General features: G+C 41.5%; 1 protein-coding gene and 1 long non-coding RNA gene across 3 annotated transcripts; one reads left to right on the top strand and one right to left on the bottom strand.

Annotated features, from left to right (window-relative positions):
* Positions 1 to 384: 384 nt before the first annotated feature.
* LOC308304558 (uncharacterized protein) lies at positions 385 to 5,137 on the top strand. 2 transcript variants are annotated; one of them, XM_080749186.1, is made up of 8 exons: positions 385 to 586; positions 739 to 806; positions 949 to 1,003; positions 1,109 to 1,182; positions 1,554 to 1,614; positions 1,790 to 1,872; positions 3,290 to 3,489; positions 5,069 to 5,137. In XM_080749186.1, exons 1-7 carry the CDS (start codon positions 407 to 409, stop codon positions 3,327 to 3,329), a joined length of 561 nt encoding a protein of 186 aa, XP_080605312.1. In that variant the 5' UTR covers positions 385 to 406; the 3' UTR covers positions 3,330 to 3,489; positions 5,069 to 5,137. The 2 variants fall into 2 exon arrangements, with proteins under 2 accessions (XP_080605312.1, XP_080605313.1); XM_080749187.1 differs by lacking the exon at positions 5,069 to 5,137 and adding an exon at positions 4,084 to 4,654.
* A 3,875-nt stretch (positions 5,138 to 9,012) lies between these two features.
* Positions 9,013 to 11,404, bottom strand: LOC308304559. Its single transcript, XR_013963071.1, has 2 exons — positions 10,650 to 11,404; positions 9,013 to 9,565 (listed from the first exon to the last, which is right to left on the bottom strand). It is a non-coding gene; the product is annotated as an uncharacterized lncRNA (long non-coding RNA).
* Positions 11,405 to 14,267: the final 2,863 nt, after the last annotated feature.

The raw sequence follows: 14,267 nt of genomic DNA, 5'->3' as shown, positions 1-14,267 counted from the left end.
GTCTGGTGAAGACACCAGTCATGTTGCCATACCTTAGCAACAGGCACGATGAAAAGTACATTTTTATTATTTCCCCCTGTCAAGGTATGGCAGCTGCATACCCCTGCCATACCCAATTGACGCCCCTGGCAGCTAGGCAGGCACAGAGTCGCTCTGGGCAGGCGGAGCCAGGACAGTCTGTTTACTTTTTTTTTTATGACCGGTTTCCGGCTGTCCTCAAAACGACACAGACGACCAATTATGCATTCAAAAGTTGCGCAAGGACGTCTTTTATCATAATCCATAAAAAACATCAAACGAACGAACGGCCGTATTGGCCCTACTCGACCTCAAGAATTGGGGCGAACAGGAACGTTCAAAGCAGTATAAGAGTTAAGTGTCAGTTTGGGGGATCTTTATTCTTGACATGAAAAGGTTTGAGAACCACTGCCCTATAAAAGTGCCTACTGACAGTCTTAACCAAAACGCTTTCGTAGCCATGCCATGTATGTATTATGGTCTTGCCTTTTCGACAATAACTTTTCCTTGTATCCATGGCAGAATGCAGAACCGACCAGGAGGCAGTGTCAGACCACCCCAGGCTTGGGTATGGATAATGTATTCATTCACACATACATCTGCTCATCATGTGTTCCTAGTGGGGCAACAGAGACTGTAACTAATCATGCATGGGTTTTATGCTCTGTGCTCTCATTGTAACAATTTTAATTAACCGTAGTGATTTGACTGTCATTCCAGTTTGACGAGCAGCCAACCCATAGCGGAGGCAACCGGCCTGTGCCTGGTCACACTCCTCCGATGCACAGGTAAAGATACGCAATGTTGCTATACGGAAAGTACTTGCTATGAATTTCATTTAATGGCTTAAGCTTTCTTAATAGCATTAGTGTTAATTAGTGTGCTGTGCAGACGTGACCCATGAAAAGTTCTCATTTTGTCTCCTTCCAGAACGCAGATGAAGCCAGGAACGACACAGCCGGGCAGAGTCAGACCACAGGCTTATGTAAGGACAGGTCATAGTTGGGCAACAGAGACAAATTATAGTTATTCGTGAGGCTGTTGCATCGTTCTAGTTTAATTAACCTATGCGACTTAATTGTCATTCCAGCTTGATGAGCCATCAACTAGTTACGGCCTAAGCGGGGCCAACCGGCCTATGCCTGGCCACACACTGATGCACAGGTAAAGATCAAGCTGTTTGTACAATGTTGCTATACAGAAGTGCATTTAATGGCTTAATGACTTTTTTTCTATTGATTACTTATGCCTTGCAGACATGGAGTTCAATTGTATTATTTGTATTTGTCACATTCTTAAGACAAAAATAAAATTGTTAGAATGAATTTCCCCCCTTTGATTCCGGATGGGGACCCGAATGTCCTAGGAATGTGACAAATACAAAAAATGCTATTGTCTCCAAGCCATGACTAAAATTTTATTTCGGGGGTGAACTACTCCTTTAAGCATTCTTAACAGCACTAGACTAGTGTTAGTGTGTGTGTGGGGGGGGGGGGGGGGCCTTTACAACAACTTCTCATTTTGTCTCTGTGCAGAACGCAGATCGAGACTGGATGGCCACAGGTACCGCCGGCCAGTGTCCGACAACAGCCGCAGGTAAGGATAATGTGTTCATTCACACTGTGACTTAGGCCTGTGGTGTCCTAGGGATCATATTGTGGCAACAGAGACAAAATCTAAATCAGCGTGAGGCTGTCACTCGGCTTTATGCTCTGTGTTCTCTTGTTGACAGCATTTGTATTAACCGTTAACAACGTAACTGTCATTCCAGTTTGACAAGCAGTCACCTGCTGACATTCGGCGCCTCATGTCAACGATCAGAGCCAACCAGCCCCAGCATTCTGAGATGCAGAGGTAAGGAAATCAAACTGATTCTAGTCTTATACAATTTGCTATAAATGCATTTAATGGCCTAGTCATTATTAACCAATTTAAACCCGGAAACCCTATATAACTATAACTAAACCCTATATAACCAGTAAGACTCCCTAATCGGGAGCAAATAGGGCAAAAATGTGTTTTTCCAAAATCTTCTTGATCCATGTTGATGACATGCTGTGTAGGGATTTTCGAGATTTTAGGGCAAAATCTGTAGGAGTTACGGCATTTTATGTGAGCTGCAGTGGAGGGGGTCCTCCACTGGGGGCGCCACCACTTTTGCATCCGTTCTAGAGCACCAGGAGTGGGTGGTCCCCAGGAATTCCCTGTGAGCAGCCCCGTTGGGGTGGTCATTTGGTCATTTTTGCACATTTGGTCATTTTTTACACCTGGGGGTCCCCCAGGGTCCTGGGGGTCCCTGGAGCTCCGGGGGTCCTTGGAGGTTGTAGTTTGGCAGGTAAGGAGTGTGTGTGCAAAATTTGGCATGGATGTTGTGGAGATATAAGCAGGGCAAAAGTGTGACTGACTGACTGACTGACTCACTGACAGACAGACAGCCGGTGGAGGTTTTGGTAGTAAATGCGACCTACGGTCGCAACTAACTATTGTCTATGGAGCTGGAGCTACTCTCTTGTTCCAAGCTAAGTCCTCCCCCATGCGGGATCTCACCATATCTGTGTAGACAACACCCTGGTGACGTCGGTTCCATATCTGTAGACAAAACCCTGGTTACATCACCTAAAGCTCTCCAATTGATCCAAAATGCCACAGCACGATTGGTCTTCAACCAACCAAAGTTTTCACTTCTCCCCCCTTCTCCGGTCCCTCCACTGGCTTCCGGTTGCTGCCCGCACAGAATACAAAACACTGATGCTGGCCTTCAAATCCTTGAAAAGTCTGACACCTCCATAACTCCAAAGCCTGATTGAACATTACAACCCCCTTAGTGCACTCAGAACAGCCAACACAGGGATACTGACAGCACCAGAACTAAAAACCGCAGGACAACGATCCACTCGTCCTAGGCTTTTCGCCCTATTGGCCCCCAAGCTGTGGAACAAACTCCCAGCTGCACTTAGAACTCCAGACTCATCCCTAAATTGTGCCATGATCTTAAGACTCACCTATTCACACTCCACCTTAGCCATCAGATTTGCCTAATATTTCTCTGCATTTGTTATATGATGATGTTGTATTACCTGCTTGTTGTCCAACTGTTTTCCTTGATTAGCCTATGATTTCTTTGCATCTGATGTATGTAGACGTATTACCTTGCTTATTGTAAGTCGCTTTGGATTAAAAGCGTTTGCTAAATGCTTAAATTGTAAATTGTGCATTATATAGCAACATATATTTTGTTATCTTTTGAATGTGTGTGTGTCTCTCTCGGCAGGAGGAAAACAGTCCTTATACATAGTTCCTCTTCAAGATGAGTTGGACCTTACGCCGCTGGCACTTGATGCACCAGAATTCGCCATATTCGCCATGATGCCAAAGGTGAAATGCAAGCATTGCTCCACTTGCATGCCGCTTCATGAGTTGGAACCGCATGATAAGGAGTGCAAAGGAGAGTCATCTCACTCAGAAACTCCGGTAAGAAAAATTCACACTTTACCCCAGGCTTGTGAGAACAAAGCTGTAAAAAGTTGACATCTGCTTCTGACTGCAATCTGTTTCTGTTCACGGATGACTCGGCTCTCCTAGTCTCAGGCAGAGATATATTGCAGGTTGAAAAGGCCCTTAGACAACATACTCTCAATTCACCAAGGTAAAACTGAATGTATCCTCTTTGGATCTAGTCAGAAACTTTGAGAACTTCATAATTAAAGTAGGTGACACTGTGATGGCAAGAAAAAAAAACATCTGCTACCTGGGTTGCATCCTGGAGGCTAACCTATCCAGTGAAAAACTGACTACCAAGGTAATCAATAAAGTCAACCAACAAATTCCTTTTTTTGCAAAGGGTTGCCCCGCTGATCAATATTAAATCTCGAAAGACCCTAGGAGGTGCTCTTATTGGGGCCCTCATTGATTACGGAGTCCTTGTCTGGTATCACGATGCCCCAGCTGCCTTAAAGTTAAAGCTCCAAACAGCTCAGAACAAACTAATTAGGGTTGTGCTTGGTCTTCCTCCTCTGGCCCACCTTACCGATCATCACCACGAAAACGTGGGATGGCTGAAAGTAGCTGACTGAGTACAGCATCTTGCAATGGGCCTGGTGTACAAGATGCACTACACCTCCAAGATACCCTGACAAACTACTTCCTAAAGGTCAAGGATGTTCACGATCACAACACCAGAGGCAGCTCCACTAATCATCAACGTAGATTTAAGACTAAACAAGGCTCTAACTCGTTCTCCTGCTATACCATCAACATGTGGAACGCCCTTCCACAAGCCTTAAAGGAAAGCAAATCCCTAGCCTCCTTCAAAATTGGTATGAAAAGTCACCTTCAGACAGCTGCTACCCGTGACTTGTAAATTGACTAAGCCCCCATGCTCCCCCCACCCCTTTTTCCTGCCTTTTTATTTGATGTTATGCTCTTTCTGCTTTTGGAATTGATGTTATCCTAGATAAAGTACTATGTTCTATCCGTCTGTCTTTCAATGTAATATGAGATACTTAAAGCAGGCAATCCTTTTTATATTAAACAACTTGAACCCTAGTGGCCATATTCTGATAACTGTAGCCAAAAATAGCAGATCTACAAGCTCACAACGCCTTGCGCTGCGGGGCGTTATGAGCTTATAGATCGGCTATTTTCGGCAAAGAGGTTTTGTGTAGAGGGGAAAAAGGGCAAACTAAGTAGAGTAAAAGGTAAAGTTTATTAGCTAATGACAGCTCAAGTGTTAAAATATCTGAAAACACAAACTGACATGAATCCAAAATACACTGATTGTGCTGTCAAACGATGAAACTATATGGAATCTATGAAAAGGTTGTGGGGGTCCCTGCTTCATCTCTTAACCAAGGGGTCCTTGGCCTGAAAACATTGTAGACCCATGACTTAAAGAGTGGTTCCTGTGGAAATGAGCCGTAGAGCTTTCTAGGATCTCCTTTTGGTTGACCTTGTACTTGTACCAGTGTACCAGCAAACACATTCTTCAATCAACCAACCAGTTCTTAACCGACATTAACAAATCTACACTTAACATTTACTGTTCACTCAGGATGAGGAGGAGGATGAAAATGAGGTGGTTTGCATGCAAGAGTCCAGACCATGTACCCCTGTAGAGTCACATGCTGCTCAAGGACCTTGTGTTGGGGAACCGGGGACCAGACCAAGTGCTGCTGAAGGTGTACCAGGGCCCAGTGGGCAACAGCTCCTTGCACAGGTACATTAAAAACACATTCCTTTATTTTTATCAACCATGTTGTCAGTCTGTTAGTAGAACGTTTCAATGTACAGTGTATTAAAATGCACGTATATATGTTACAGTATGTTCAAGAAACCAGTAAAAGTTGTCAAGGAGCACTCGTTTTGACGTTCACCACACACTAATCACCACCAGATGGCGACGTCAGCCACTGCTCTGCCATTCACCAGAGTGTATATAAGAGAGTTACGTCACGCTTTGAACTCGCCGCAGACCGGAAGTGTTTACTCTTTATTTACTAGCCTAGCCTAGCCTAGCCTAGCCTAGCCATTAGCTCCATTGTAGTCACTTGGACAGGGCGTTTAACGTGCGCTTGCCCAGGCCTTACGGCCTGGGCATAAATATAACGATTGCATTCACCACGGCTTCGTAACTCGCGCGGCGCTCCGCCGGCCGCGCGGCCCTGGCCCGCTCTTCGCGGCCACTCGCGCCTGCGGCGCTCGGGGGCGAAGAGCAGGACCAAGGTCCGCTGGCCTTCGCGCCGCTTGGGGCTTCGTGGACCCAGGGGGGCCTCGTAACTCGTTTGGGCTTCGTGGATACAGGGGGGCTTCGGTAGCCGCTCGCAGTGTCGTGGACAATAGAGCGGCGCACCGCCTGGAGTACGTTGTTGTGGCGACCGCTTGCTCCGCCCCGTGCCGCACCACGAGTGCTCCGCGTCTCGAATGTGCTGTTTCTCTAATATACTATGACATATACATATATTATGTGTAAACAATGATGTCAATGTCCTGATGTTCATACATTTAGTTAACACTAGACAGTAGGGCCACATTCACACAGCCATGATTTACCGCGATTAAAGCGAAACCTGAAGCGTATTGTCAGACAGACACAGAGTCGTTGTCCACAGCACATAAATATATGTTCTCCTTTGCATGTGGCTTTACATATTCATATTTTGCAAAACTCTGTGATAAACAGATATCTTTCGATTCCTGAAACGTATGAATCCTAATCCCAATGCAGCAACACAATACCCAAGCAGCCTTTTTTTCATCAGAATTCCCCACAAAGAAAAACAAATGATTCTATCTATCTATCTATCTCTATTAAAATACAAGAAGCATGCCACAATGGAGTATACTCCTACACTAATAGGGGTAGGCATATACGTGAGAAAATTAATGACAAATTATTGCTGCCTACTGTACTGTGTATGCATAAGCGTGTGCGTGCTGTGCAAAATTTGGAACAGTAGGGCTCACGTGAAACTATACGGTGTGTGCCAGATAGTGATCTGTAACCGTTCTGTGTTGTCTGGCACAGTAATTTGTATTTGTACTATTGGTACAATTGGTCTTGTCGAGCAGATACATTGTAGTATTTATTGGCATTAACCAAATTGTTTTTATTTTAAGGTTTGAAACTTGTTCTTTTAGAAGATGATTCTGAACTCTCTTCCTTCTCATCCTTTCTAAGATGCAGAAGACGTGCCTGCAGGAGATGGAGATACATGCTGAGATCCTGGAGTTGGCTGGAAACGCTGCCTGTGACAACAAGAAGACCCGTATCATCCCCTGTCACCTCCAGCTGCCTGTTGGAACGACAAGGATCTCAAGCAGCTGGGTGGAATGACCATCGCTCAGGGTGGTGTGCTGCCCAACATCCAGGCTGTTCTTCTCTCCAAGAAGACGAGAAATCCACCAAGAAATAAATCCTGTACCTAGAAATAAATGCCTCTGTGTCCTTGTTGTCAGCTTTCCCTGATGAATAATAATATTCTTGTTGACACAACTTGACAGACACCACATGTTTATTCTCCAGTTGTAATCTACTATTTTTGCTATTACTCATAATTGTCACTTTGGGGTTCTGTTTTTATATTGATATTTATGTTTTAACTTTATATTGTATTAGTACGGCAGCCACTGATGTGACAATACCTCTATTACAAAATAGACTACTGGAAATGTCTTGGACCCAGAAACGTTTTCTATACATAGGCGTATTTTGAGAAAATGGGCCTGTTGTGGAATTCTGGATCAATCAGTAATCGATAAGGCAAGTAGGAGACCAGACAATATTCTATGTGGTGATGGTTATGCTTTTTGTACATGATATCATGGGGAGAAGTACAATAACACATGTCAGTGGTACGGTAGTTCTGCCAAGAGAACAGGGGAGAGATCATAGTTCTACTGTTACTGTAGCTGCTTCCATGGACTGGCTGAACCATATAACAAGATAAGCTGTTCCAAAACAATAGCTATGAGGCATATTGGAGACAACTAGGCAACCTACTGTACCAAATATAATGTATTGTAGAAGTATTATAATTGAAGGTAAATATAGAGGTTAGATATAAGCAGCGATATTATTGCTTCTGCAGGCCCCTGGCACCACCATGCAAAAGGATTCCCCTGAAGCATTAGTTCTCAAAGTGGCTTCTGGGGACACCCAGGTGTCCTTGTGGGAGTTCCAGCAGGTCCCCAGCTAAATGATAGTTAGGAACCAAATGGATCCTTATGGGTCTGTAACTCGGAGTGTACTGCTTCTACAATATAAATCTGGGTCTCGGGGGATAGAATGCCATTAAATGGGGTCCATAGCCTAATGCATGTAAAATGGGGGTCATTGAAATTAAAATGGTTGGAAATCAGACAAATCTTCTCTTACGGGGGTCACTGGCATATTTTTTCAAATGGGGGTCTGTGGGCTAAGACTTATTTATACAAAGTCAAAATACAATGAAATACTTCCTCAGCATTATACACACAAAAACATGGTCATAGAGGTCACCTTAGCTGGAAGATCATTTGTCACTTCTACCTCCTAATATTAAAATATTCAAAACATGCCACTGTCATTAAAACTTAATTTAAGGTTTTAAAATACCTGCTAGATGGTCATAGGAATTATAGATATGCATGTATTTTGAGATAATCATGCATTATAATGTAGCATACCCTACATATAAAGTGATCTTATTCTGAAAATTGTTCCAAAGCCAGCAACGGTCAGCAGTTCAATTGTTATCAAGGCATTGAATGTCTTAAAACCACAAAAAGTATACCCAACGCATACCACACTTGGTTCTGTTCAAAGTGTATTTGCCATGAAGTGGCTAATTATGCTTATCATGCTCAACTCTTAACACAGTGGAATCTATTTTGGTAATAGAGGTATGGTCACACGCCATCCTACTGTACAGGGCATTGTGCCCCTCAAACCAATGGCAAGACCTGAGGCCACAGTGGCCTTAATGCCCCAGCTGACTGTAGCACTTCCTCTTTCTTGTCAAGTACAGTAGACACCAGTGTCTCCTTCTTGTCATGTAGACATGTAGAGTCTTTTGTTGAGATTCTGAAATCTTAACACATGGATCAGATTGTAAATACCACCATTTATCTATTTCACTGCAGATTACAGTAGGTTATCATTCCTAACCCTTAAATTCAACAAATTAATTCAAACAACTGGCCTTCTTGCCCTGGCATTGGCCTTTGTGCCCTAAAAAACAAACAAACAAAAAAAACACCAAAGGCCAAGTGACCTTGCCTCTAAAATGAGCAATTCCAGGCCTACTACTCTATAATATATATTAAGATAGCCCAATGCTGACAATTGACCTGGACCAATAAAACAAAGTATAGAACACATTTCCCACTTTTCATTTGTGATTATCCTCAGACCTGCATTCATAACATTCAGCCATAACTAAAACACTTTTCAAGATACATGCAGTTTCTTAGTAATAGGTTTGACTTGTTACAGAGTGAGTCAATGAAGAAGCTGTATGCTTTCAAATAATGTATTGGATACAGTACACTTAATAACATAGCATGTATTGCAGAGAAAACTGCTCTGAATAGAATTCACAACCATTACATGTGGTCAGTGTCAAATGATCAATAGGGACAATAAACTGAGCACTAAGCCATGCAATCTAACAATAGCCTACATCTTTTGAAGTATATAATTGGTATGAACATGACGGGCTGCATAGACATGCCGCAGGGACATGCTTAAGAAAAGTCAGCTTGTATAAAATGTATGTACAGTATATTGTATAGATGGGAATAGAATCAACCTTTTAAATTGAGAGGGTAGGTGGCTCTTAAAAGAGCCTTTGTGGGGTTTGTATGAAGTATGAAGCAGATGTATTTCTTGGCGGCTTTCTCAGAACCGCCTGGATGTTGGGCAGCAATGGTCAATCCACCCAGGAGCTGCAACAGGCAGCTGCATGGAGGTGACGGGGGATGATACAGGTCTTCTTGTTGTCACAGGCAGCGTTTCCAGTCAACTCCAGGATCTCAGCATGTATGGGCATAGTTGCCTTTACGCAGCAGCCTGTGGACACATTGTAATTTAACAGTAAAGTGTTTTTGATTGATTTATTTTATTAGACAAAAATGGAGAACAGTATAAGTATAGTCAATACATTTGAAATGTAGTACAGTACAAGTACAGTTAAAGTTAAACACCCTGCCTAAAAGGAACATCTCAAATAAAACCCTTTACAGTCTTTTTTTTTTTACGTTGAAAGCCCTCAGTATTTAATTCATGGACATTCATGGAGCGTATTGAAGCATAATTAATTACAAGAAAAATACAGTATGTTCAGTTAATGAGTCAACATACACCAAATCTCTTTTCCAATAATAGTGGATCTACAAGCTCACTATGTGTTACGGGCTTGTAGATCTGCTATTTTTGGCAAAGTGATTTGGTGTTTAGGGGAAAAGAGCAGACAAGTACAGGTCCAACACTATAATGTGTAACTAAACAAATATAAAATGCAATTAAAATCAGTGATGACAGTGCAGACAAACACGTCATCTATGAATAGTTTAATTTGCAACACAACTGTATAATTTATACTACTTGGGGTCATTGCTTCATCTCTGAGCCAAGGGGGTCCGGACCAGGCTTGAACCCTTGGTAATGCATGCAACAAGTCTGGCCATTGTGGCGCTTGCCTTTAATAAAGCGTGTGCGTCATAACCATGTTATGTATGTTGCATCACATGTATAACTGTGTCTACGCTGTGTACATTATGAGAGCGGACCAGACTAGACTTTAAAATCGTCATGTACCTTTTTCTATGCAAACTTCTAATAATGTCTTCAATCAATCAAACAATGCCTAGGGTCGGAGACTCGGAGTAATGAGAGAGTATGAGATCTCGCACTTATGGGCAGTCCCCCTAAATGTTCATGGCCTAAAACTGTACACATGTACCAAGTTTTATGTATTACGTTTTAAGGAATAACGAGCGATGCCACCAGAGCGTTAGCTATGCTACTTAGCTACAAGCTAACGCTAACCATGTAAACAACAGAAGGAGGCGGCGGCGCGCAAACATATTCATTAAAAACATATATACTGTACGCTGGCCCCGTCTCCTACGGTAGGAATACTCGCATACTGTACCTGGAAAATCATGGCTACTTTTCCGACGCACACAAGTCCTCCTCCAACACTGTACGTCGCTTAGCCTAGTAGCAACCAGGTGGACTGCTTGAGAAGAGAGTGAACACTGCAGCACACGGCAGTGCCGCCTGATTATGGATCCCACTGGGAAAGATGGATGGAAACGGCACGTCAGACCCCAAGTGACCAATGGAGAGGCGTGTTACAGGCTCTGGGACACGCCTCCCGACCTTGAACTTGCACTTGCTTGAAAACAAATCGCAAACAAAGAAAAAAAAATCGAGACCAAAAACTTAGAAAAAAAAGTCAAAAAAAAAAAAAAAAAGCAAAAAATAACTTTATTTCACAAACTGGAAAAACACATTCAAATAATTTGTTTTAGCACACAAAAGTTTTGCTTGATTTCTTTTTAAATATGTTTGCTTAGTTTTAAAAGTTTTGTTCTCAAGTTTTTTTCTTCATTATTATTATTATTTTGCTTGCAAATATTGAGTTTAAAAGTTTTGTTCTCGATTTCTTTTTTCTTTATTAGTATTATAATTATAATTTTGCTTGCAATTATATATTTTTTGATTGCTGTTTGAATTTCTTTGCTTGGACTTTTATTTTTTTTGCTTGTGGTTACATTTCTTTTGCTCTGTTTTTATTTTTTTATCTCTGTACTTTTTATTTTGCTTGGATAAAAGTTTTTTGCTCTGTTTTTATTTTTTCTCTCTCGATTTTTATTTGTTTGCTTTTGACATAAAGTTTTTTGCTCTGTTTTTATTTTTTCTCTCTCGATTTTATTTTTTTTGATTGAGTATTAATGAGACAAAAAACACTCCATAATTTTCGTTCAGAATTGAAAAATTGAGAAAACCCAAATAAGAAAATCACAAAAACCAGTGGGGGGATCTTAGTATAATTGGGGTATTCAATTTGAATCAAATAAACCAAAATTAGCTATTTTTCCAATTTTCGTTAGTAATTTAAAAATTGTGAAAACGCAAATCCGAAAATCACAAAAACGGCCAGGTTGACTTAGTATAATTGGGATATTCAATTTGAATTTAAAAAAACAGAAATCGGCTATTTTTCCAATTTTCGCTCAGAATTTAAAAATTGTGAAAACGCAAATAAGAAAATCACAAAAATGGCCAAAAATGGGTCAATTTTTTTAATGTATTTGTGCACAAAAAAATCTGGAAAATAGGCCCATTATTAAATTTTCTAGTCAAGGCAAAAAAATCAGCATCATCAATGTCACATGACCACGTCACAAATCACATGGTCTACAACTTCAAAATAAAAGCTAGTCTAGCTCTAGTCTAACATCCAAGCAATAGGATCAACAGGCATGCAGGCAGGCAGGCAGGCAGACAGACAGACAGACAGACAGACAGACAGACAGACAGACAGACAGACAGACAGACAGACAGACAGACAGACAGACAGACACTTAGAACATTGACATACAGAGTTATAGCATGATGCCAATGACATACACTTTAATAAATATAAGTATTAATAACATTAATGATTATTAGTGCAGTCAGTCTGTACGGAGTAAAATCATCTGTGTTATTTTATCCATTAATAACTCTTGAGAGAGTATGAATTGAAACAAATGAACCCTTATGGGTCCATTTGGTTCCATTTATACTCTCTCTCTCTCTCTCTCTCTCTCTCTCTCTCTCTCTCTCTCTCTCTCTCTCTCTCTCTCTCTCGGGTTAAATCAACACTCAGGTTTTTACTGTGTAGTTTCATGGGTGATATAATTCAGTTTATTATTATGTATTACTTTACCCTATGCTCATACATATATTTAGAATCTATTTCTGATGTTATATTTGACTCTGTATTTAACTTAAAATGGGGGAACTACAATAAGCACTAGTTATAAAGACTTCCTGGGGTCTATATCCAGGGACACTGTTGATGTCAGAAAATATTGTTTACAGCCTCTCAGTCTAGATTAATAAAAGCATAGCTTATTAGTTTTTGAGCGAAGCTCCAACATTTGGCATTGGGACGTAACATGGACAAACGCGTCCCGAAGCATGCCCTACATCTGGCCTTCATCTTGTCACATAAGCCCCTTTTCCACTGCAGCTTTATGACCACACCACAGTACACCACACTACACCACACCACACCGCACCACATAAAAAATATCTACATTTTCCATTACACAAAAGTACCCCTTTCGGTAAGAAACAAATTGACCCTTTTAACTGTGATTATAATGCAATATAAATTTGTATTACAACTATCATATAATACACTATAAAGTAGTAATGTATCACTATGATAATTATAATACACTATAATAGATTATAATAGTGGTTATAACACAATAGAATCTATTGTCGTGTATTACAACTATATCCTGGTGGTCTAAATGAAAAGTCAGTGAGTGATCAGTCATTATGAAGTGTTTGGCCCTGTTTGGCCTAGCTCAGACCTCTAGATTGGATACCTTTTAGTACCACGTTTAGTACCACTTTCACACCACTCTACCCAGGTCCTTGTTGTGGAAAACCTGGCACAAACCTGGCCAGTGGAAAAGGGGCTATAGCACTCAAAGTTTGTTCACGTTGGCAGTGCTTAATGGAATCAACTCATAAATAGCACCACTCACTTCACTTCAGTTTTTTTTTTTTTTGCTGATGTGTTTTTGTACTTCCAACAAATGTACAACGTTTATGGGTGTTTTTATCCACCTCCCCCGGGGTCCCCAGGAGTTCCCAGGCCAGTGTTCTCTCCATGTAATCCCTCCATCTGGTCTTTGGCCCCCAGACCACCCTATAGGGAGATGCTCAGGAGGCATTTATCTGTACTACAACTTAGGCATTTAGCAGACGCGACTTACAATAAGCAAGGTCAATACATAAACATCAGTAGATCAAATGCATAAAAAGAGTTACTTTCAGTCATGACCCACACTCCATGACCATAGGTGAGAGTAGGAACAAAAGATTGCTCGGTAGACTGAGAGCTTTGCAATCTAGCTCAACTCTCTCTTCTTCACAACAGTGCGATTCCGAGACCGCCAGCTCCTGCTGCTCCGAAGCTCCTTTTCCGCTCTCATTCATGAACAGGACCCCAAGATATCTGAACTCCTTCACCTGGGGTAAAGTCTCCCTACCTGGAGTGTGCAATCTATCAGTTCCCTGCTGAGAATGGCCTCAGATTTGGACACTTTTTTCTTTTTTTTTTACTTTTCATATCAGGTCAATCGCAAATTTCAGGTCAAGATTATATTTGACCTCTGGGAGAACAAAAAGTTGAAACAACTTTATTTTATCGTGATGTCTGCCTCGCTATGACTAAATGTAGTACAAAAGTGTAGGACAAAGTGTCAGTCCACTCACACACAAGTTCAGTACACAGTGTCATCATGCGCATTACAGCATCTTTATGGTAGTCTGCTGGGGAACAGTGACAGTGTTCCAGAATCCAGCATGTTGCCATTAAACAGACAAGGTCTGGCTTAGCCTCAGTGACAAGGAGCACGATACAATGCACAGGCATATTCAGAAGGTACTGGGTTAGATATCAAGTACCTCACTATACCTCATCATGTGCTTCATGAGAGAGAAGGTGACAAGTTAATGTCACCATATCTCCCTGCAGTAT

Source organism: Nannobrachium achirus (genome assembly GCF_963921795.1).
Source record: "Nannobrachium achirus genome assembly, chromosome: 19".
NCBI lineage: Eukaryota > Metazoa > Chordata > Actinopteri > Myctophiformes > Myctophidae > Nannobrachium > Nannobrachium achirus.
Note: the sequence above shows the minus strand (reverse complement) of the source record. Positions and strands in the feature narration are given on the sequence as shown.

What these genes read in the sequence shown, in the direction of transcription:
- LOC308304558 (XM_080749186.1), top strand. Translation starts at nt 407, where the DNA reads ATGAAAAGGTTTGAGAACCACTGCCCTATAAAAGTGCCTACTGACAGT. An exon ending in GAGTCAGACCACAGGCTTAT is followed by an intron (nt 1,004 to 1,108) that starts GTAAGGACAGGT and finishes TTGTCATTCCAG; the next exon opens with CTTGATGAGCCATCAACTAG. An exon ending in GTGTCCGACAACAGCCGCAG is followed by an intron (nt 1,615 to 1,789) that starts GTAAGGATAATG and finishes CTGTCATTCCAG; the next exon opens with TTTGACAAGCAGTCACCTGC.